General features: G+C 37.3%; 1 protein-coding gene across 2 annotated transcripts; it reads right to left on the bottom strand.

The window, feature by feature from the left end:
• Positions 1-408: 408 nt before the first annotated feature.
• LOC141628108 (uncharacterized) lies at positions 409-8565 on the bottom strand. Of its 2 annotated transcripts, none has more exons than XM_074441289.1 (7): positions 7664-8565; positions 7092-7308; positions 6932-7008; positions 6762-6801; positions 1267-1324; positions 1086-1155; positions 409-927 (listed from the first exon to the last, which is right to left on the bottom strand). In XM_074441289.1, exons 1-7 carry the CDS (start codon positions 8276-8278, stop codon positions 712-714), a joined length of 1293 nt encoding a protein of 430 aa, XP_074297390.1. In that variant the 5' UTR covers positions 8279-8565; the 3' UTR covers positions 409-711. The 2 variants fall into 2 exon arrangements, with proteins under 2 accessions (XP_074297390.1, XP_074297396.1); XM_074441295.1 differs by having other exon boundaries at positions 7092-7254; positions 7664-8548.
• Positions 8566-24541: the final 15976 nt, after the last annotated feature.

Raw genomic sequence — 24541 nt, 5'->3', positions numbered from 1 at the left:
TTATGATTGTAAATTTGTTTTCTAATTTTGAGTTGTAATGTTACTCCTCCACTGTAGATTGGTATGATTGTAAATTTGGAGGAGAGTTTCTCTCCATTTTCTAAAAAGAAATAGAGAGGCTATTTCCTTTCGATGGTCCAGATCGTATTCTAGCATCATCGAACGGCTCAAAATTTATGGGTAAAAATAAAGGGATAATGAGGTTTGGTGAGAAAAATATTATTCAATGAAGGTAAGAGAGGAAATGGAGAGAAAAAAATAAAGAGGATCAATTTCCGTAAAATTGTAACTACTCCGTTATACATATTCCGTACCTTAGAAGAAGTCAGTCTTCTTGACAACAAAAGGAACAAGAGAAAAAGCAATAACTTGAAACATTTTCACTTTCAAAATGCTTCCAAAATGTGATTCCATCAAACAATAATTAATCAATTACATTTCTGCATTTAGTATTATTTTTCACTCCCCTTCATTTCCCTCTCTAATATAATCTCGAATAAACCGACTTCATTACACTTTAATGATGATTAAAGTCACTCAACTAAATGTAAGCTATCCATGGTTCTCAATGTCATCTTTGATTGTGCTAGATAAGAAATAAGGGCAATACAATAAAAAGAACCACGGAAATTTGAATCTGCGACCTATTAACTACCTCTGTCTTACCAGTTGTTAGGTTAAGACCTCTTCGACTAGGTACTCCTCTAGTGATCATGAATCATTAAGTGGCTCAGACTCTTTAGTTGTATACCGTAAACCTTCTTGACAACTTGAAACTTCGACACTATATGATGGACCATCATTTGGTGACAAATGATCCGAATTGTGAGTACTGCCAAGACTTTCTTTACCCTTTTGTTGTTGATCAAACATCATTTTCAACTGCCTTCCTTGTTCTTCAATTCTTAGCTGAAGATTACGTTGAATCTGATACACAAACAAGTCCAATTCAAAACGCTACATTAAGATCCAATGTTGTACTGTATATATATTGTACCGTGACAAATGGTCTCTTCTTATATTATTAGGTTTCTTCACAGTCTTAAACAAGAATTTGCGTTAATAGGTAAAGAAATATAATGTACCTCTAGTTGTTCGTGGAGACGCCTTTGGACATCTAGTTGAAGTTGTAACGCCTCTTTAAGTTGAATTCCACTACAAAGCGAATCAAGGAAATAACTTAAATGATCATGAATTACAAGAATTTGCGAGATATAGATCGATATATACGAGAGTATATATATAGTGATTAATCAGATTAATTACGTTTTCATGTCAAGCTGTGTGACATCAGTTAAGCTACCTCTCTTCTGATCTGATTTTCCTGCAACAAACAATGCAAGGTTTTAATAGAGATCAATCGTTAGTAAATCGGATGTATAAGAGTACAATCATATTCGTCTACAAACAATCACACATCAATCGAGAACGTTACTTCTATATCCGGAGGCCTACCGCCTATAACAGGGTTTTAATAGAGACTAAGTAAACCGTTATAAGAGTACCATCTTATTCCCTTATATAAACAACGATAACATTACTTTAGTGACCCGAGGCTCTCAGAGTCTCAGCTTAAATTATAGCGGGTTAAGAAGAGATTAAAGAACGTAAAGACACTCAAAATTTTTGATTTCGGGTAGTATTATTCATTTTTTCTTATAGATCCATGAATCCATCGAAAAATTCCTTTCAATTTATATGCATAATATAAAAAATTAAATAGTTGATGCGTAGAGATGATAATAATTTGGTCAAGTAATCAACTACACTAGTATGTCATGGACTCATGGTCACATGCCTACGTAATTTACCTATCAGGGCTCGAACTGGTCAAACATAAGGGCTGGCTCGTCCCGACCCATCTCTCAGGTCAAAATTGACCTGACCTACACGCATCCCAACCCGACCCGCTATCTATCCTAATCCGGTTATGGATTTAGAAAATTAAACTCGGCCGCCCCCAACCCGGACCCGCGCGCTCTAGGCCCGCCATAAGCCAACCTTAGCCCACCCCTCGGGTCACCTTTGCCCGACCGACCCGTCCTCTATCCCGGATTCCCCAAGCCAAGCCCGGCGCGACCCTAACCCAACCCAACCCCAGTCGCTTATTTGACCAAATTACTCCCTACATTTTTTTTTGGTTTTGTCAAACTTTTGTACTAAAATAACTTAAAATAATCTATATTATATATCGAATATACAAGTAGTTATATGAGGCAGTGTTAATACAACTTTGTAAATCATATGCCAATTCACCCAAATAGCATTATAATTATTCTATGTAGGAGCTTTCACAAGTCAAATAAATATAACACAATTCTACATATAAAACGGCACCAACATTTTTATCGATAAAATCAACATCAAAATTGTTTTAAGTCCACTTACGAGTTATGACACATTCAAAAAACACAAAATACAAATACAAAATGTTATAATTCTGAAAGAGTCTTGAAAGCTTATCTATTAGTGTACATTTTATACTATATATATTATGTTACATATTCATACGTGTTCATTATTAGCTTTCACTTTCTTCAAATAATATAAATATTATAATTATAATAATATAAATATAATAATTGTAGTATTAGACGTATAGGGTTAAGCTAAATTAGGTAATGTGTGAAGCACTAACTGCGCAAGTAGTGCATAATTTATTAATTTTAATGCGTTTATGTCCGACAGCTTAAACTAATTAATTTACTAATTTGACTTTATTAAATATAACCTGCTGACTGTGCTTCCCAACATGCTGCAGCGCGAATCTTTGTTTTCCAGAACACACTTTTATTTTTTGCATTAATAATGTAGACAAATCTCAATAATGACGTGAGGGTTTTACCCTTTATGGTATGGTTATACTTATACATTCCATTTATTGTCATATTACTCGTATTAAATAAGGTGCGTAAATTATTACGAAGTTAAAGTACACGTGAAATTGTGAATAAGTAATAATGTCGAATGTTATACAACGATCTTATAAAATAGAGCACTGGTTAAAGTTTTATATACATATTTTACTTCAAATTATATTTGATGCCAAGACTGTCAAGTCAACATGACCTGGTATTAAGGGATCCACAAATTACAAATAAGGCAGGTCATGTAATATTACCCTTATGTTAACAAAACATAGAAAATACATCCAAAACAATTTGTGTATAAAAAGATGTTAACAAATGATGCAAAACGAAAATTGTACCAAAATTACACCAAATAATTGTTGTTTCACAATTAATAAAAAAGAAAAAAAAGCCTCGTCAGCAAGCTAGTAAGTCATTTTCCTTAATTTAACCGTAATTCAGAATTACTTAGTAGTAAGTATTTAATACGGAGTATCTTAGAAATGGAAAAAATTATTGACATTAACACAAAACTAATAAACGGATTTTTTTTAATATAAAGAGAGTACCTTTTTTTTTCAAAAAAAAATGGCAAATCAAAAGCGACCCAACATAAGGAATACTTCTTCTCTCAAATAAAAAACAAAAAAGAATACGTTATGCATGGATTTAAATAGGAGATGATAGAACAACATGCATTATTTTTTTACGTTAGACAGAGAAAGGTCTTGATTCCCGAAACTTTGAGACTAGTTTTTAAACTCCTGAAACCCCGTAACGGCATAACTATAACTTCTCTAAGATGCAAAAACTCGAACAAGAACATGTTGACTATGCACTACTTCTCTCACACGTAAATTGTAGGCCTATATGAATAGAAAAAGAAAAAAAAATTGTATAATAAAAAATAAAGGGATATAGAAATGGAAAATGAAATATCGTCACCAGGTGATATCGATTCTTGGTAAAAATAACATAATCCTCTCGCATACATCATGTATGATCCATTTTGGAAAATGAAATATCGTCACCAGGTGATATCGATTCTTGGTAAAAATAACATAATCCTCTCGCATACATCATGTATGATCCATTAAAATAATAGGTTGTTCGAGAAGTAGGAAAGATAGTGCCCTAGCACTATCCTCTTGAAATATATGTGAAAAAATAGTATTTACAACTCCGTATTTAATTAATGGGAAATGATAAATACAACTCAATCAATGGGTTGTATTTAAGGAACTAAAAAAGGAAATAAATACTTAATACTGTACCTGCATTAATTGCATTGATTCATGTGTATCAATATGTTGATCTAAAAGAAATTGGATCCTCTTTGTGGGTTTATATGTTAAAAAATTGTAGCACTATTAATATTTTTGTGTGTTTAAAATACGGAGAAAATGTTTTCAAATAATTCGGGATAAGTTTGTTTTGACCAAGTACAAAGGACAAGAAACATACATTAAACATTAGATTATCGAAAATGTTAATACTTTCTTTAATCTATTCCAATCATTTATTTGATTGTTTTATTTCTGTAAGAGATATTTTAATCAAAAGTAAACAAATTAACGAGACTGAATGAATGACGATTTGTTTCCTATAAAACCACTAAGAAAAGAGAGAGGTCACACATTGTTTATACTAAGCATTTTACAAACCAAATCAAAATGCTCAACTTAGTCACTTTCTTCCTAAAGGCTTATTCACTTTATGCATGCATCTAATGGTACTAATAATAGTGCACCATGCATTGTTTTGCATTAGGATAGGGAAAGGTATTCTATGAATTATTAAACAAGGCATATTAATAATTAGTGTGCAGAAATATTCAAAATTAGAGTAAGACATCTTCCAATAACACATCAAATGACAAATAATTTATATGATTATTTGTTTAGTGTACACCATGTAAGTATGTAACTACCTCTAGCAAAGTTTCGAAACTCCTCATGGTTTCGAAACCCCATGACTACTAATTCTTCCATCAATTATTCTATATGTTATAGGTCAAATCCTAGTGAAATTTCACATAAAATAGTTGCAAGTCAAATCACTAATAGTATGAGACGTTTTTTTACAGGATAATACAAGTTTTAGAAATTATATGATAGTACGATAAGTATTCCTTAAATAACTTATAAAGTTACCGAAGAAGCAAAACTCAAGTAGCCACGTGTATCATAATGGCATAGTCCAGAATCGTAGTTATTTATGTATTTTAACACACTTTTATGCAAAATTTGTGTCAACTTGAAAGTTGTAATATTTGCATTATCCGAAGCAAGTGTTAATTATCAAATATATAGGACTAATTCGCTCAATTTACAAAAGGTTAAGATTGTCTTGTTCGAGATTTACTCAGTGAAAATCATTTTGACAACTAACAACATTTAATAATCGGATGCTCAAATATTCCTGCTTATGAAAAAGCAGATTCATTTTACGCAACTTTTGTAAAAATTTAAGCCAATAATAAAAGTATTTTTACCAATATCCGACCTACTCATAATAGGAGGAATCAAAGTCTAATGAGCCATTGGTTTTTTTCATTGTATATGAGTATATCAAAATAAAGAATATTTGAATCTAAAAAAAAGATTATATGAATGCATAACTCATGCAATATTACAAATTTACTAGTAAGTGCTAAGAGAACATACCCATCCGAACCAATGAGAAAACGACGCATGTTTACCAACTAGTCTAAGTGGAAAGCTTTACCAAAGGAACAATTGCTATAGTGACTGTACTATTGCATAAATTCTTGTTCAAATCTTCTTCTTTTTCATTTGTTAGTTAAAAGATCCCAAAATGCCATGTTCAATAATCTTTTAATCTAACCTAATATATATCCGCAACATTTAAGTGGCGCGAAATTAGGATTTGGAGTTAGTGAGGATGACAGAATCTTACTGAGTGCCTACTAGTAATAGCATAAGACGACAAAATAGTATCGAAAATTTTAACTAAAAAGTTTTACGTTATTCAGTTAGGGTGAATGTTTATTATACTTCTTTCAAATCCTACCTAATCCTGAAAAGTGTACACTAGACTATCTATTGTATGACATACAACCCGTATCTTATTTGATTATACATGCCAGTGATTAGGTTATTTCTTTTATAATAAGATGGTTTTATATAAGAATATGCACATACAAATAAAGTAATGGCATAATTCAAAATTTAAAATATATATAATCTAGCCTATAAGAATCTATATATAGTGAAAGTTAAACTTTGATAACTAGCTAGGATTTTTACATCAAGTTGTACTTAATAACATATTATATATTTTTATATAATCCAATAAAAAGCATTGATTCCGTTTTATCTTAATATGTCCGAGCACCAACAACATTGATTTAGACATTTTCCATTTGTCAAATTGCAAACTCAATGCCTTTCTTTTTTCTTTTACTTTTTTGTTTTTGAGTGTCAAGCTATAAACTAAGGATTTTGGAATTTTATATTGATTAAAATCCCTTTATATTTATATTGATTAAAAGGGGTGAAAAAACAACCACCTTTATAATTGTAACGATAGAGATTAGACTGTTACGACTAATTTTGGAAATAAGATATAGTTTGGTATCTTATATTGTTATATTAGCCCTATTGATTAAGTATATGACACCTTTATATCCTACATTGTAAGTTTATTATTATTACATCGTTGCATGACCTAGATAAAAGTTTTCGCTCTAAAAAAGGTAAGGGATTTGGACACGCCATATGCATCATTTACCTTAAGAGGGTATTCTCTAGCGGGCCTTATAGAAAATGAGACAACATAGTGTCGACTAATTTAAATATTGTGAACCCAATGTTCCACATATAAAAACAAGGAACACATAACCTAACACTTAACAATACTTGTAAATTGATTGAAGAACAAAGTTATTACCTTCATTGGAATCATGCATAAGTTTTGCCATCCTATATTTCTGCAAGTAGAAAAGAAAAATAATCATAAATCATGAAATGTAGTAATTACAAAGAAATTTACAAAAACGTAAACAATTCAATGGAACAAAACATATAACAATAATGCAATATTACTAGTATAATTTATACCTGAAGGTGGCTTTTGACATGAAAGATAGTCAATCCATCGGCGTTCATAAGCTTCAAAATAGCCTTAGGGGTCGCCTCTGAAAACCAAAATAACGAACAATAAGTCTTCTGAGAGAATGTAAGACCATTTAACAATTGAAATTAAAATGGAAACACTTACTGTCGGCCCCATTAAGACGATTAACAGATTCTACAAACTTTTCATGAAGTTCAGTGGTCCATCTAATTCGGCCTTTACTTGAATTGGTTGCTCCAGACGATGTAGAATTACCCGAATCTAGTGGATGGCTAACCTCTTGGGTCCTTTGAGCCGGGTTTCCTGGCTGCATCGAGAAGTTCAGCTGACCATGAGCCGATTCATAGGGCTTGTCACAAAACTGTGACAAATAATGATTAATGAACCGAAATAAATTAGAAAATATACTACTTCTATATCCATATACCATTTAGCTCATTTATCAAGTGATATTATTCACGAAATGGGTTCAAATTCATCTAACACGAAAAATGTCCTTAAGGGTCATTTTTCAATAAAAAGCTGTTAAGGGTGATATTCGTGAGTTGGGTTCAAAACCAATCAGCATTAAAACTCGACAAACACAAAAATGTCCTTAAGGTTCATTTTTCAATAAAAAGTTATTGAGGGAAATATTCGTGAGTTGGGTTCAAAACCAATCAGCATTAAAACTCGACACAGAAAACATGTTACACTACTAAGAAAATAATGCTTACCCTGAAATCCTGCTTCTCATTCGTCGAAAATGACAAGTTTCTTCCATCTAAATCAACATAATCAAGAAGCAATTTATTTTGAAGATGTTGATTTTGATCATTTCCTGAATAATCTCCAAATCCTCCAGTCGCGGCTGTACATGGAATATTATCATAGCATTTTTCAGAACCATAGAAATTATTTTGATTGCCATAAAGCAGAGCTTTTGCAGCTGATTGCAGAGTTCCCCGCGACTGAAAATCCGACCCATTTACAGAAAACCCGTCTCTAGAACACGGGTACTGCTGCTGATAACTCGGGTTATTAATATTAATATTATTATAATTCTTGGAGCTTTGTGCTGCTGAGAAAGTTGGGCTGCTAATTTGATGATCATATGCTGGAAGGCATGTATACCGGTCATTTGGACCGATACCAGGAACAACAACCGGTGTAGTAATCCGACTCATATTAGCTCCAGGAACCGGGTTTAAAGCTCCATCACCCATGGACCATGGTTGCCTGATATTGACATAACCCGAATCTCGAGTCGCAAAATCAGTTGTGCAATCAGTGATAATCCCATTCATTTGGTGAACTACATGACTACTAAAGTCAACCCTTTGATGGCTCATTGTTGAATGCCTTTTAAGAAACTGAAACACCCAAATAAGCAATTTTTTTTAAACAAAATTTAAAAAAATCTTAAGAACTCTTATCTATATCGAAATTTCTTAATCAAAAAATCGATTTTGTTTCACTATATAAAATTCAAGGCACTCGAAGAACACGCGTAAAATCGATAAATTGTTATAATGTTTCATGAAAGACAAGTCTTCAAAATTATGTAACAAGAGAGCATATATAACATGAAGGTGTTGGCCAAAAGAGCTATGGTCTTTGACAATGTTTCATGAAAGACAAGTCTTCAAATTAAAATATTTAGCAATTGGGTGATAATATATTGAGAAGAATCATTCTCAAGAATTTAATATGTATAAAGTGTGAATATGTTAAAAATCAGCTAGCCTTCTTTAAGACGGAGGTATCTATCTTAATAATAAAGGGAGTCAAATATCATTTCACATGAACATATAAGATAAATCTTTTGTTTTTACTAATGTAATATGCTAATCTGCTTTTAACATGTCTTAAGCTTAAAACAGATGTACCCGTTTTAAATGAGAATTGTTGGTAAAAATATTTTGTACTCCCTCCGTCCCGGTCAATTGTTATCCTTTTGTTTTGGTATAAAGACCAAGGAAAGAGGAAAGGACCAATGGCTAAATGACAAGTGGAACAAATTGAATGAGAATGATCAAATTACTCATCAAGTCCATTCTTAAAATAGAAAGGACAACAAATGACTGAGACACCCAAAAATGAAAAAGGACAACAAATGACCGGAACAGAGGGAGTAATAAGAAAAGAAATGGAAGATACAGATAAGAAAACACAAGGAATATGGGTGGCAGAGTATAAACATTTTAAAGTCAATTTTTTTTTTTGTTTGGGTGTTGGAAGGTCGAAGAATCTTTTCAGGGGGTAAACATAATTTCTGATAATGGTATGAAAGATACTAGTAGCATTTATTCACTTCTAAATATGACCTTTTGATTATGCCGTTTTTGGAATATGTATCATGTCTTTGCTCCCTAATGCATGGATGAGAATTGGAATGACTAATCTTGACAAAAATGAAGGCTTGGAAAAAGAATTTCAAATTTCTTTTATACGTTTATAGATGACAACTAAGTTGATCGGTAAAGTAATGAGTAATTCGACTCATAATCTGCCGATCTAACTTCAAATTTCATTGTAACATATTGACCTTAGCTTGTGGCTCCATGTTAAGCCAAGTAAGTTTTTTTTTTGTACTCATACATAATAGTCTCTATCTAGATAAAGTTATTTGATTAACTTTTAATTTGATTAAAAAAAAAAAAAAAACTACTCTCGGCGTTGTGGAGCTTGTATTGTTGCCCCCACGAGAGAAACATATAAGGGTAAGCAAAAAGACAGCCATAAATGAAGGAATTTCTCATGGATAATGCCTTATTTAGTTTATGTGTAATCAAGGACCATACTTTCGAATAATGCCTTGAATTTGATAGTTTCCGCTTCAAATGAACCTAAACAATTTCCGATTAAGGCTTTCCTAATCTGTTTGGGTTTGTTCTTATGGGCTTTACCATAATTCTGATTAGATTTTAGGGAGTACTCGCGTTACCTCATCCTATTAGTTCTACATATCATAACTTATGTCATCCGGATCCAAAATCTGTAACTCCTCAATATCAATAAATATCTCACTTCTGCCGGTGGACGTAATTATCACATCTATAGTGACCCACGTAAAGTAGCTATCACATCCATAGTTAATTAAGTAAATCCGTTTGTCTGTTTCTTGTTTGTTTTTTACGTTTATTTATCTTTCTCGTATCTAACCTATACCAACCACCAAAAGTACAATACAATCTCCATTTTTTTTTTTAAGGAAAGGAAACTAAGGATTAACCTATAACATCCTCGCGGATGAAACGGTAAAAGAAAGCCGACGACTTTCGAATTACCAAGAGAGTCGAGACAACAAAGGGCAAAGAAATGACTTTCTCGAAGAAAGTCTGGAAACAAGAAACTGCCCAAAAAGAAGGAAAAAAAACTCACACAAAGAGAGGAAGAATAAAAGCAAGATTCAGGCCTCAAAGAAAGCAAATTAGGTACACTAACTAAAATTTGTCAAAAAGACAAGGAACTAACAAGTAACAGCATTAGAGATCCAAAGAAAGGAAATTAATTCCAGATCTCAAATTTGGAAAATTCAAGAAAATAACATTTTTAATGTCAAAACTTCCGTCTTGACCATTATTAGTAACAAAAAGTTGAAACCAATCAAGCAAATCAACACCGTGGTTTGCATTATTTTGCTACAATTCATACATGAGAATAAATCTAAAAAAAAAATATATATATATCTTACAACTTCATAAATCAACAATGTTTTGGTCGATTTATGAGGTTCATTGTTGAATATTGCTAATAATTCCTTGATTTAAACCTCCCTTAACTAAGACATTAGACTGAAAAAGCTCTCCTAGGCTAAAATGGAGAGCAATTTAAAGTCGAGTCATTAAGAAGGAAAAAAATCAAGAAATAAGACTGGAAATTTTTCTTTTAAAGGACTAAAGATCTACCTAATCATGAAGAATCTAGAAGAATATGATCATGATAAATGATAGTTGAAGAAAAAGGCGGAGTGTTGGAAATATGGGCTTGTTATTGATGAGTCATATTATATACATATTTATGTCTCCCCTTAATTACTTTTGATACGGTTTTCGTGCTAGTTTATATCATTTACATGCCTTTTATGTTAGAATGTTGATACTTCCGCCTTTTGATGTTTAATGCATGAATGATTGAGGAGCAAATGAATGAAATGGTCATCGCGGAGTGAGCATGAAGGGATACACGAAGCATGGCACGAGAATCCATAAGAATGAAGGAAGAGAAGTTAAGAAGAAAACACGAAGAAAAGAGCTTCTTATTACAAGTGCCTACTTTGAAGAACCATATCTCGAGTTCTAAAACAGATTTTCAGGTGATTCTAATTTGAGGTGAAAGCTTATCTTCTTAGCTTTCCAACGCCGCAAAAATCGCTTATTTCTGACAAGTAACGAAGAAATGGCGGTCGTTTGAAGTTCAGTGCGCGAAGCAGGAAATTGGTGCCTCGATCGAGTCAACCTTGGCTCGATCGAGGAACTTCATGCTCGATCGAGTCACCTCTCGACTCGATCTAGGAACCAACCTAATCAATAAACTTTGCAATGTCGAGAGTTGGGGTATCTGGGAATTGGTGCCTCGATCTAGTGCACCTTGGCTCGATCGAGGAACCACTAGTTTCCGCAATATTCCGCAAATTTCCTTAAGTCGGTTATGACTACTATAAATACCAAAACTCGTACTGTAGGTTAGATTATGCCTTTTTACATAGGTTTAGTATAGCTACCTTAGAAAACTCTCTCAAATACTTAGTTTAGTTTAATTATTGTTCGGATCTATTGCCTTTAATTACGGTATTGTTCTAATCTTTTTTCAATTATTATTTCAATTACTTGTTTATCTTTATTATTGTTCATCATGTTTTCTATTACTATTATTGTTATTCTTTCTATTATACGTAGCTAATTTTCTCATCTAGGATGAAGGGGATCTAGGTTAATTAAAAGGGGAAAATTGATTAATTGCTAGGGAAATCATATAAGTTGTCGTTTGATTATTGTTCTTATTCTTGTTAATTAACTTAGGCCTGAGTTGTTAATTAGTGTAGTGAATTAATCCTTTCACCGACCGGGTTAGAATTAATATAGGCTGCGATAATCAAATAGATTGTATCTAATTATAGCGACCGCATGTTAGAATCGATCTAAAGGGCATAATAGAGTCGACCGATCTTATGACCTTAGACAGCTTGACAGATCTAGCAATTGATTAATAGACCCCATATAATTGACCTAGTGAACCGGAAATCCTAGACCTTTAATATTATTGTTATTTGCTCTTTAAATTACTTGCAATTAGTTGGTTAGCATACAAACAAAACAAACCCCCACAATTGGTTACTTTAAGACAGATTTAAATATAAACAAACTAGATAATCACCGCCTCCCTCTGGATTCGACCCTGACTTACCGCTAGCTATTTTGTTAGTAGTAGTTTAGGTTTACTTTGATTAAGGTGATACGACTTTAGCCTTATCAGTTATGCCTTTGTAGTTTTTCTAATTTGTCCCACATTGGTAGAATATAGTTGTTGTCATGTGTTTATATATGACCACACTCCTTACCATATCACTAGTGGGTCATGGGAGGCTTTTGTGGAAGCTTTGCGAGGTGCTTAATTAAGCTCGCACACGCGCGCGTGCCCGGCCCGACCGGATCGGGATTCGGGATTTGGCAATCGCCTGCGGCGGGCTGTGCCTATCTTTTTGGGCCAGAGCTGCGTGTTTTGTTTGGATGAACTGACCTGGTACATTCATAGAGAAGTGTCCAGGTACACAGTCAATATTCTGTAATTAAGAGCTGTTAATACTCTTAATTGTGTAATTAAGAGTGCTCTTAATTGCGCCTTTGACTGTGCTGCCATTTTGGCTCTTCTGCTCCTCTCGTTTTCCTATAAAAGGAGCTCTCTTCCTCACTTCAGAAACATAACACAAAAACTCTTTCTTCCTCTCTTCTATTCTCTATAATTTCTGGGTAAAGATATATTCTATCGTTCCAATGCTCTCAGTCTCGAGTGGGCGTGCCTGAGTGCAGTAGTGTAAATCCTTGGGGAACTACCGGTCAATTGCTGATCGCCACCACGGTCGTACCGGAAATAAAGTTTTCAAGGCAGTGGCTCTCATACCACGTCACTACGAATCGGTTATCTATTTCCTTTTACATTGTTACTGCTATTTTATTCAAACACGCAGAAGAGAGCTTGGGAAGGAGAAAAGAAAAAAAAAATCAGATCCCCTAATTTTCTGATAAATGCAAAACCATTTTCTCTCTAAAAAACATTAAAGGGGTTGTTTGGTTGACACTTGAATAATACAGGAATTGAAAAATCCCATGAATTGCAAAAACATGGGTTGTTTGGTTGCCATATTTTATGGGAATTGGAGGAATTAGAAGTTCCCAGGAACTTCCAATGCCTACATGATGTAGGAATTGTCTTACCTGCTCCCCCCTTGGTCATTGGAAGTTCCCATGGAATTTAATTCCTACATGAACAACTGATGACCGGGTTTTGCCGTCACTTCCGGTACCAAAAACAATTTATAAAGAACCCAAATAAAAGTAGTATTTAGTCGGGTGTCGAACACAAAGATGGCGGGGGTTAGATGCTTAGTCCGTTTTAGTCCCAATTTAGCCTAATAATGAAAGAGGTTTGATTTATGATAAACTAAGATGCAAATAAGGAATAAAATTAAACTAAATGCAATTGTAATTGATCAATATGAGAAAGACTAGAGCTTTCGGGTTCACTCGGGTCATTGGGCATGAAACAAGGCAAATATGGGGAATAGGTGATTCAATTAGTCAAGAAATTATGCCTAATGTCTTAGGGCACCTAGAATTCGTTAACCCACTTTCATGTGATTAACTAAAACCCGTCACACACATACACAAAGATCATCCAATAGTCTACACACCAAGATTGTTCATCCACTAGTATAGACACCAAGACAACTAAACATGTGAGAAAATACTCAAACTTTCATAGGAGCAATTCTACAAACACTTCATGTGCAAGAAAGTGACAACCAATAAAACACTCAATTCCTTATAATTCTAACCCAAAATCGTACCCATAATAGACCCGAGATCTCCCTAGGCCCTAGAGGAGAATTACTCACACATGTTCATGGGTGAGAAATTAACAATAACATGGAACAATACACACACAAACATGCTAAACATAATAAAGATAGAAACTTTGAATGAAAACATTAAGTAAAGAACATAAATGTAAACAAATGAAAATAAATGTAAATAAAAGATGAGAATTGTACCAACAAAGAGGAAAGTAACAATCTTGGGCAACAATGGAAGAATGAATTTCTTCTAATCTTCAAATACAACCCAAAATACTAATAGTATACTAATGAGAAAGGAAGAACTTGCATAAACAAAAGAAAAATTAAACTAATAATTAAAGAAAGATTACAACTTTTTATTGAATGAAAATGAGGGAGGAAATATTAGGGTTCTACAATATTTGAGAGGAGAGAATTAACTAGTCTAATTCTATTCTAGGCTTAGGTAGTGGTGGTATTGTGTAAACTAATGAGTCCTTTATATACTAGGCTAATAATAATCCAACTAATAATAATAATAATAATAATAATAATAATAATAATAATAATAATAAATAATAATAAAACTCTCCTCCTCACAACATTACACGACTCAATACATACACACAATATAACAAATCAAACAAAACAACAAAAAAGGGAAAAGGGCAAACGACGACAAACGCAAATCGCAGCAACAGGGGTCTGTGCCGGCTCACCGGCGGCCGGGGCTTGTCACCGGTAGCGAGTAGCGTCAAAAAAAAGGAGGAATTAAATGGGCTGTAGGTGGCTGCCGGCTAGTCGGCTGCCGGCTGACCGGTATAGAGAACAAGAAATTGATGCAAGGTGGATTGTGGTGTTGCGTGCCGGTAGCCCGGCTGCCGGTGGCTCTAACCGGTAGCGAGGCCTTCACAAAAGGAGTAAAAAAAAGTGTGTGTTCTGCCGGTTGAGGGAGTCGACTGCCGGGGCACCGGCAGAAAGTACATATGCTTCAAATCAGCTCAGTTTCGAGCTCGAGGTACGAAATGATGATGTAGCAGCTGCTGGCGTTGTGATGCGTGGTGGTTAATGGCGGTTCTGATGGTGGAGTTGTTGGTTGTTGTCGACATTGATGATGATGAAGGCTGAAATGATGCAGGTGGAGATGGTGATGGTTAATGGTGATTAAGTTGGTGCAGGTGAACTTTGTTGTTGATTTCGAATTTATGAATTATGGTGGTGAATTGTTGCGGGTGGCGTTGATGGTGACCTCAACTCGGGTTTTGATTCCGAGTTTGCGAGTTTTGTATTGATTTTTGAATGGAAGGAGATGATGGGTTAATGGTGATGGTGAATGGAGGTGAAAGTAATGACGAAGGTTGGAGTGGTGTTTGCAGTAATGGCGGGTCAGGTTGAACGGAGTTGTTGCTGCTGCTGTAAGTGGTTGTTAATGGTGATGGTGGTGAGATGGACGCTGGTGAGCTTTATTGATGGTGAAGGCGAGTTGTATGGTGATGCAGGGGACGAAAATGGCAGCCATGGTTGCCTGATTGCGGGTGAGTTGCTAATGGTGAATTGGGATGTGATGGACGAGGTTAGTGATGATGGTGATGAAGATGATGAATGTGAAGGATGAAAGGAGTGGAGATGGCAGGGGAATGAAACGATGATGAAGATGCAGGGACACGTGATGTTGAAGAATGGAAGCTCCTTTCTTTTTTTAGTCAACGTTTTGACTTCGGTCTATTATGTTGTTGAAGCTCCTTTGTTTTACTTCTAATGGATCCGTCTCAATCTCGTCTCGCTTCATTTGGTTTGTCTTTATTCACGAGTCGGATCCTACAAAATTCAAACAACCAAAGACAGTTTCCATTCTTCAAAATATGACAATTTATTCGCAATAATTAAACTAAAACTAATTATTTCTAATTAAATAGTAAAATGAGCTATTAATCGACTAAAGCACACAAAATCGATTCGGAATAAAGTATAAATGAGGGGTAAAATACGACTAAAATACTACTCATCAACAACCAAACACCTTTGCCAAATTCACCCGAATTGAATGCAGAAACTTAATTCCCATGAAATTGAAGTTTCTAGGAAAATTAAGTTCCTTGATCAACCAAACGAATAATCTCATTTTCATCTTTATGGAGCAACCATCAACCCGTTTTAGTGATGATATAAAATTATAAGCTTGAAAATCATTTATGAACCTCCTATTATTAACAATAATTAATAAGTGATCATTTCATCCAAATGTCTCTCTCTCTAGGTTTTCTCTCACTTCTCTCTACACAAAAAAATCCTAAATCTCTACCTTGATCCGCCGCCTCCTCTTTCCACACACTACCTCCCTTTCTCTCTCATGATCTTTCGCCGGAGATGGGCTTTTCATTGGGCTTATCTCCGGCGAAATCGGCACTTCCCCTCTTTTTCTTCCACGTGGCTCTCTGTCCGTCGCGCGATTGACGATCGGACTTGTTGATTGTCTGATTGACTGTGTTCGTCGAGGTTGTTGATTCACATGGCCACCATTTCCTCCGATTCTCCGCCTTGTCTGCGCCGGTCTTGCATTCATCCTCGGTCAGGGTGTGTTCCCCCCTCCCCTCGCCCCTTCCTCCACCCCCTGGTAAGGCCCTTTGTCCTTGGTAGTTTTCTGTCTTGTTGGTCGGTGTTGGTGTTGGTGTTGTTGGTGTCATGCCTTCCTTTGTTGTGATGTGCTTGCTTGTCGGGACGGTTTTGGGACCGATTGGTGATCCCCCTATTTCTCCCACCAATCGGTCTGGTGTCTGGTGAGTCCCTTGTGTCAGGTGCAGTTTGAGACCGATTGGTGATCCCCCCATTTCCCCCACCTATCGGTTTTCTGCCTTGTCTGTCCCTTGTCCGGTTTTTTGGTTTTTGTTTTTGGGTCTCGGGTCTGTATCTTCGGTGGAATCTGTTGGTCTTGTTGCATGTCAGGCCGTGGTCTCGGGAGGCTGTCTTTGAGGATTGTGGTTTGGTTTTGGTTTTCGTGCGGTCCCTTTGTCTGCCTGCCAGTTTCGGTGGTTTGTGTGATCGTTGCTTTTCGTGTGATCGTTGGGTCCGTCTTTCCGGTTGGATCGAGTCTACGGTGGAAGGTTCTTTTTGGTTTGGGTTTGTGAAGTGTCACGGTTGGGTTGGGTAGGGGCCTGGTAGTTGTGTTGATTTGGTCAGATGCGGTGGTCTCTTTTGCAACCTTATGGTGTGTAATTTTTCTTTAAGTAGTTTCATGTTAGTTCCAATCATTTTAGCCATTCATTCAAGGATGGTTTGGGTGTCCTGTCCCTGTATCCTTGGGTTTTTGGCGATCGCTGTCACTTCACCGATGTCTCGGGTGTCCTGTCCCGATATCCGTGGGGTTTTAGTTAGTTCTAGTTAGGGATGGCAGTGGGTCGGGGACCCGACCCAGACCCTGAGGGTCGGACCCTAACGGGTCGGGTATGGGTCTCATTTTTTCAGACCCAATGGGTATGGGTCGGGTATGGGTCTTAAGAAAATATTTCGGGTCCGGGTCCGGGTCTAAGTTATGAGACCCATACCCGACCCTTAGACCCTTTATTAAAGAAAAAAAAATCAAAATTACAACTTTTCTGAATTCATAATGGCACACTGTAGAAACCCAACTAAAGTCTCTTTCTCTTCCCTCATCCCATAAAGTGATAAAACCCAACCAAACTCTTCTGACAATACCACCACTCCACCACTGACACAAGAAAACCACCACCACAGCACTATTACGCGACTGACAACCACATCTCTAATAGCCGGCCGGCGACCGACAACCACCATTAACGGCAGATTAATAAACTCATAATGTTAAAGTAGTATGAATTTTTTTTTTAATATTATAGACCCAATAACTGTTAATCTTGTTACTAAAGTGGCTGAAACTCGGACCCGCGGGTAGACCCAGACCCTACCCTTACCCATAGGGTCCGGGTATGGGTCCTCAAATTTTAGACCCTTGCGGGTCTGGGTCGGGTACGGGTCCAAAGGAAAAATCTCGGGTCGGGTCCGGGTCTAGGCGGACCCTACCCAGACCCTACCCATTGCCATCCCTAGTTCTAGTTAAGGAAGACTGGTGTCTGGTTCGGGTTGGATCCGTCGGTAGACGTTGCTTAAAAGCAAATTGGACAGAAGATTGGATGAGGGGTATTTCTTGATGTGGTTTGTGTGCGTGCTGGGTTTGTTGATCCGCCGGTCGTGTGATAGTCGAGTTCGTTTGTCTTGGTGTAGGAGTCCATACTCCATCGGAATCAGCCTTTTGTCTGTTTTCCACCATTCTTTTCTACGCTCTTGTGGCGTAAGTACACCACGCCATCGTCGCTCCCCTACTCACTCGCATCGGGGGCTTTTAGGAGATTTTAGATGCTTGCAGGACATGGATAAGGAGCCTCGCCCCAACTTTTTCGTACTCCACCAACCTGATTTTGCTTCTCGTCAGTGTCTTTTGCTAGTTCTTAATAGTTTTATCGTAGTTATGTTTACTTACGAGTGTAATAAGGGCATTATATGACCGAACATTATGTAGGTATGCCTTTCTTTACTGCTGTCAAAAAAAAAACAATAATTATAGTCTTTATTTTTTTCCGGTGCTGGAATAAGGAGGGGCAGTTAACACTTGCACAGCCGCACACACATAGTATATGATTAATTTTACCCTTTTTTGTTACCTTTTGTCATTCTTTCAAGTTTACCTTATTATATTGAATTCTATTATATTACTCAATCAACACCCAACTACCAAACTTGGTTATACAGCTACTTTTAGCCCTAAATTTGAGATTTAATTAGTAATCGGACTTGTTTTTTTTAGAGAATTGACAACCTAAAAAGTTTTCACTTGTATAGCGATTTAAAAATGGCTTATGAATGTGTATGAGAAAGGTCGTCTCGAATATCTTCACTTTATTTCGTAGGATATTGATTTGTGTTGATGCCAAGATTAGAAAATTGGGTTGCATAGATCGAAGTAGGGTGTATGTCACCATTATGGCTTCGAGTTGAAGCTTTCAACCCTTCTATAGGCCTCCAACAAAATCAAACAAGCCGTAAAAAAATTATGATTCTCTTTTGGAACATCCACTAAGCAACGTTGGAGTTAGAGGAGGGTTAGAAGGTACACTCTCACTTCCACTGAACAATGAAAATATTAAATTTTTGAATTTTTTTCGAGTGTTTTTTATATTATATTACCCGTTTGTTTCCTTGAAAGTTTTCATCGTTATTGTGTTCAAATTCTGACTCTACCATTGTCGTTGAATATATCACTCAATTTTTCACCTATTGTACCAAAGATGACTTAGTTTAGTGGTTAAAACTTAAGACGGAGGTAATTTGGACAATATGTCCAGGGTTCGAATCTCCTTCACTCTATTAAAATGCGACTAAATACGCGTTTTGATTGAAAGAAAAAAAAATAATACTAGACTTATAGGATCTAAACTGAACTTATAAGATCTGAACTGAACTGAACTTATAGGATCTGAACTGAACTTAAATTAAGTGACTTTAAATTCAAAACAAGAGGGCCTAACCTGTACACATGTAAAACTAGAGCTAAGAATAGTGAGGACTGATGACCAAAGAAGGAATCTTCACACAAGCAAAGTAAAACTATAATCTATGAGAAAATCAAGAATAAAAATCATTTGAAAACAAAGGTAGTTCTGCCACCTGCTTTGCCCAAGATAAATTAATGTGAACGTCTCATAAACCCATAATAGATCATGCAAAGAAATACCCAATAAAAAGCAGAAATAATTCAAGAATCTATAACAGGAAACTTCATTTTAATAAGGGGTTTTTGTGAGAAAGTATCTTTTATTTAAGCTCATTTGTAAATGACTATCTTTCATTTTATTTTTGGCATTCAGCTACCTTTCATTTTTTCATTTTGCGAAAGACTACCAAAAATTCACTTTCGGCAAAAAAAGTCAACTTTCCGACGTTGACTTATCATTTCATGTTGAATCTAACTTTCTACTTCATAATCCTAATAATCGATGAAAAATATTGATTAAACCCAAAATTAATCACCCCAATTTGTCTATCTCTTACCCGAATCAAAGTCCTAATTACTGAAATAAAATCATCATTGATATTAATCTTAACATGGTAAATAATTTTTCAACAATAATGATCTATTATGGTCTTGTTGGCAAAATTAACTCCGAGTGTTAACTATTCGAAAATAATCATGGATTTACTCTTAGGATCACTTGTGTGCTACTATCTCACTAGTTTTCTTATAACCACCATCTTACCATGAAGAGAGAAAGAAGGTGACAGTGGTAGTAAAGGTGACGACGGAGATGAAGATTGAGAATGTTGATGCGTTGGTATTGCTTTGAACAAACTTTTGATAAGGTGTTGGGCATGGAGATTAGCTTTTTCAGATTTTGTTGGGTGAACAAAAGGAGAAATATGGGTTATATGTGTGAAAAGGGGGAGTAAAGAGCAAGTCAACGCTGGAAAGTTGATTTTTTTTCGCCGGAAGTGGATTTTTGGTAGTTTTTCGCAAAATGAAGAAATAAAACGTAGTTGAAAGCCAAAACTAAAATGAAAGGTATTTGTTCACAAATGACCCTAAATAAAAGGTAATTTCTGACAAAAAACCTTTCTAACAAACACAAAAATGTTATCACCATGGTTTCATATGGTATCAGAGCCCATGACTAAACACCCGAATTTGATGATTAATTGGGTCGTTGTGTGTCAGATGGGTGAGGCTTTGTGTTATGTGTACCTCTTATTCGGCCCAGTTTGAGCTTGTTTGCAGTCGGAGAAAAGTTCATCCGTTGATGGCTCTGGTCTAGGTCTCACATGTGAGGGAAGTGTGATGAAACTCAATAAGCTCCACGTATGAGTATCCCATATTGATAAGAGTATAAAACATCTAAGTCATGTCAATTGTCGTGGGTCGGATTATGTACCGTCTTTAAATGAATCATTATATCCCTAATACAAATCCGAGTTAATTACTTAAATATGTTACTAAAGTCAATTCAAAACCATTCTATTTGTTTTCTCAACTTCATACTCAATTTGCGTAAACCATTTATCTTTAAGACGCTTAATTTTGTACCACTTAATTCATCAAAACTGGTGAATATCAAAATTGTTACTCTTACTGTCAAAAAAAAAAAAAAAAATTGTTATTGCGATTACATGTTAATTAAGTCTACCTTTGCTCTTAGTTTCTCCTTCTACTCGAGGTCTCCTCTCACGATTTTTAGATCGTGAGACTTGTTTTTTCGTTGTTCGTTTTGTTGTTTGTTGTTTTCTTTATGCAGGGTCAGCGGAGGAGTGGATCATCGGGTCAGACACGGAATGGGAAAGAGCCTCTGGGAGAGGGGGGCAGTCACGCAATTGAATGGGACGAGGATATTGATACAGTGGAGGATAGGAGTAAGCTGCTGTTGGTGGGAAGAATATGGGCGTCGAAATCGATCAATGTGAGAGCGGCAATTGATACCATGACCCGTCTTTGGAATCCGTCACAGCCGATTATAGGGAATGTGGTCGATGCTAAAGAGAAATTATTCGTCTTCAAATTAGGTGCGGAAAAAGACAAAGCTAGGGTTTTGGAGGGCCAACCATGGCACTTCGACAAATTTGTGTGGTGTTTCAATGAACCTAATGAGCAAGGTAAACTTACAGACGTGCCTCTTTTTCATTTTCCTATATGGGCTCGGGTGTACGATTTGCCTATTGGTGGAAGAACTAGTGTGACTAATGCCCGAAACATCGGTTCATGCTTGGGGACCTTTATCAATGCGGAGTTTGGACCGAACCCTGAAATCGATAGAGCGATACGAATTCGCATCCTCCAGGATGTAAGGCAGCCATTGAAGGACTCTATCCCAATAAAGATGAAGGGAGGGAAAGTGGTGGATTTCACTGTCAAATATGAACGGCTCCCAATCTTTTGTTACGGGTGTGGGGTTATGGGGCATGGGGAAAAAGACTGTGAGGATGGACCGTATGATGAATGTGACCTGAAGTTCGGGGAGTGGCTTCGGGCCTCGCCGTGGAAAGTTACGAAGACTACTCCGGAGGGGTCAGGGAAAGCGAGAAGGGATTTGAATGCGGAGTTTGATAGGATGGGGAGGGCTGAGGAGGAAGTTGAAATCAATAGAATGATCGACAAGCTGCAGTCGATTGCTCTTAACTTTAAATGCAAGAAAGGCGGGAATGGGGAGGGAAGTAAGCAGCTGACTTCGATGAGTGGGATGGAAGAAGACAGGGGAGTTCTTAGTGGGGGGGAGAGAAGATGATGGAGATGCAGGAGAACAGTCTTGGGCAGATGAGCAGTGGAGAGGAGATGGGGGTGATGCAGGATGGGCAGGAGCAGGTGAACAGGAGTGGGGTGGAGAATGGGAGTGCGGTAGGGGGAAGAGCAGGAGGGGTAGGCGGGGTGCAGAATGCGGAGAGGCAGGCAGGGCAGAATGGGGGAGAGGAGAACGATATGGAGGGGAGGCATCGTGGAATTGTGGGAAAGACATGGCGGAGGTTTGAACGGGCAGAGATGGTGGAAGCTAGGGAAATTGCTGGGATAAGTGGTGGAAAAAGAGGGAGAGAGGAAGAGGACGAAATGGAGGGGGGAAAGAAATCAAGATTGCTGATAGACGGGGGCGTCTTAGTACCTGAGGCGGAGGTTGAGGGAGCTCAACCCCGCCCGGCAAAATGAATATCTTAAGTCTCAACTGTCGGGGATTGGGCAACCCCGACACGGTTCGTGCCCTTCGTGAGTTTGTGCGAAGGGAAGCCCCGGCCATACTTTTTCTTTGCGAGACAAAATTGTGTGGTCGTGATATGAGGAGGGTGAGGGAGCGGTTAGATGGGTATAATGGGATGGAAGTGGACAGTATGGGTCGGTCGGGGGGTCTCGCTTTTTTGTGGCGTCGTGATATCCAGTGTCAGTTTATGTCGGCTTCAGTCCATCATATGGACTTCACAGTGAAAGAGGAGAGTAGAGAGTGGCGGGTGACGGGTTTTTACGGATGGCCAGCTGTTTCTGAGCGCCACCTGTCTTGGGAGCTGCTTCGGTTGCTTCATACTAAATCGAATCTACCTTGGCTTTGCATTGGAGACTTTAACGAGATCTTGTATTCGACTGAGATGAAAGGAGGGAGTAGACCGCAGTGGCAGATGAACAATTTTCATGCAGCTGTGGATGAGTGTGGGTTGAGGGATGTGTTATGGGAAGGGTATCAATTCACCTTCGACAATGGGCAAAGTGGGGAAGCTAATAGACAGTGTGTGCTAGACCGAGCTATGGGTACGAGTGCATGGTTCGAAATGTTTCCATATGCTAAGCTTTTCCATCTAGTTCGTGAATGGTCGGATCACTCACCAATTCGGCTTGTTCTTGACCGCGTGGAAGAGGATAGTGGCCCAAGAAAAGTGTTTCGATTCGAGCAGATATGGGTAGAGGAGGAGGGATGTGAGGAAGCTGTAGTTAGGGGAATGGAGAAAGGAAATGGCAATCTAGGGGGCATGCTTAGGGAATGTGGGAAGGAGCTTCAGGCTTGGAAGAAGACTAGTATTGGGAAGATTGGATGGTCCATATCGCGCAAACGTAAACAGTTGGCTCGGTTGGATGAGGGGACTCGAACTGAAACAGAGGTGCGACAAAGGCGAAAACTTGTGGCGGAAATTCCGGAGTTGGTTCGGCAAGAGGAACAATATTGGCGGCAACGCTCACGGGCTCTATGGCTTCGGGATGGTGATCGGAATACGAAATTTTTTCATATGAGAGCTGGGGAGAGGAGAAGCAAGAACTTCATTGGGAGCCTTGTCGATGAAGCGGGAGTAACTCGGACTGGGAATGAGGATATTGGGAAGGTGGCCATGGACTATTTTCGTGACCTCTTTGCTACGTCGAGACCGTCACAGTTTGATGATGTGCTTTATGGATTGGAGGGAAGAGTATCTGACCGTATGAATTTGGTGTTGCGAGCTGAGTACCGTGAGGAGGAGGTGGTGGAAGCCCTTAATCAGATGCATCCGCTTAAAGCTCCGGGACCGGATGGAATGAACGGGTTATTTTATCAATCATATTGGCATCTCATCGGTCCCAATGTGGTGAGTGCTGTTCTCGGCATTCTAAGAGGGGAGGCTTCAACAGCTGAGTATAATAAGACTAATATTGTCTTGATTCCGAAGAAGAAAGCACCGGATAAAATGCGGGATTTTAGACCAATTAGTTTGTGTAATGTGGTCTATAAACTCGTCTCTAAGGTTCTCGCCAACAGAGTGAAGGTTTTTTTGGGAGAGATTATATCAGACAACCAGAGTGCCTTTACGCCCGGAAGATTAATCACGGATAATATTTTAATTGCCTTCGAAATGTTTCATTATATGAAGAACTCCAGGTCGAGCGAGGGACATATGGCAATTAAACTGGACATGGCAAAAGCATATGATAGAGTGGAGTGGGATTTTTTGAGACGAGTCTTTGCGACTATGGGTTTTGATGGGAGTTGGGTATGCCGTGTTATGGATTGCGTGACTACGGTCCAGTTCGCAGTGCTTATTAATGGGTCACCCA

This window comes from Silene latifolia, chromosome 2, assembly GCF_048544455.1.
Source record: "Silene latifolia isolate original U9 population chromosome 2, ASM4854445v1, whole genome shotgun sequence".
Taxonomy (NCBI): Eukaryota; Viridiplantae; Streptophyta; class Magnoliopsida; order Caryophyllales; family Caryophyllaceae; genus Silene; species Silene latifolia.
The sequence above is the reverse complement of the archived record's forward strand: the minus strand, read 5'-3'. Positions and strand labels throughout refer to the sequence as shown.

Bases quoted from the DNA above. Each gene is read 5' to 3' on its own strand.
- LOC141628108 (XM_074441289.1), bottom strand. From the start codon at position 8,278: ATGAGCCATCAAAGGGTTGACTTTAGTAGTCATGTAGTTCACCAAATG. The intron at 1,325-6,761 runs GTAATAACTTTG...TGTTTGTTGCAG, and splicing joins TATGCATGATTCCAATGAAG to GAAAATCAGATCAGAAGAGA. The intron at 928-1,085 runs GTACATTATATT...TTTGTGTATCAG, and splicing joins GTCTCCACGAACAACTAGAG to ATTCAACGTAATCTTCAGCT.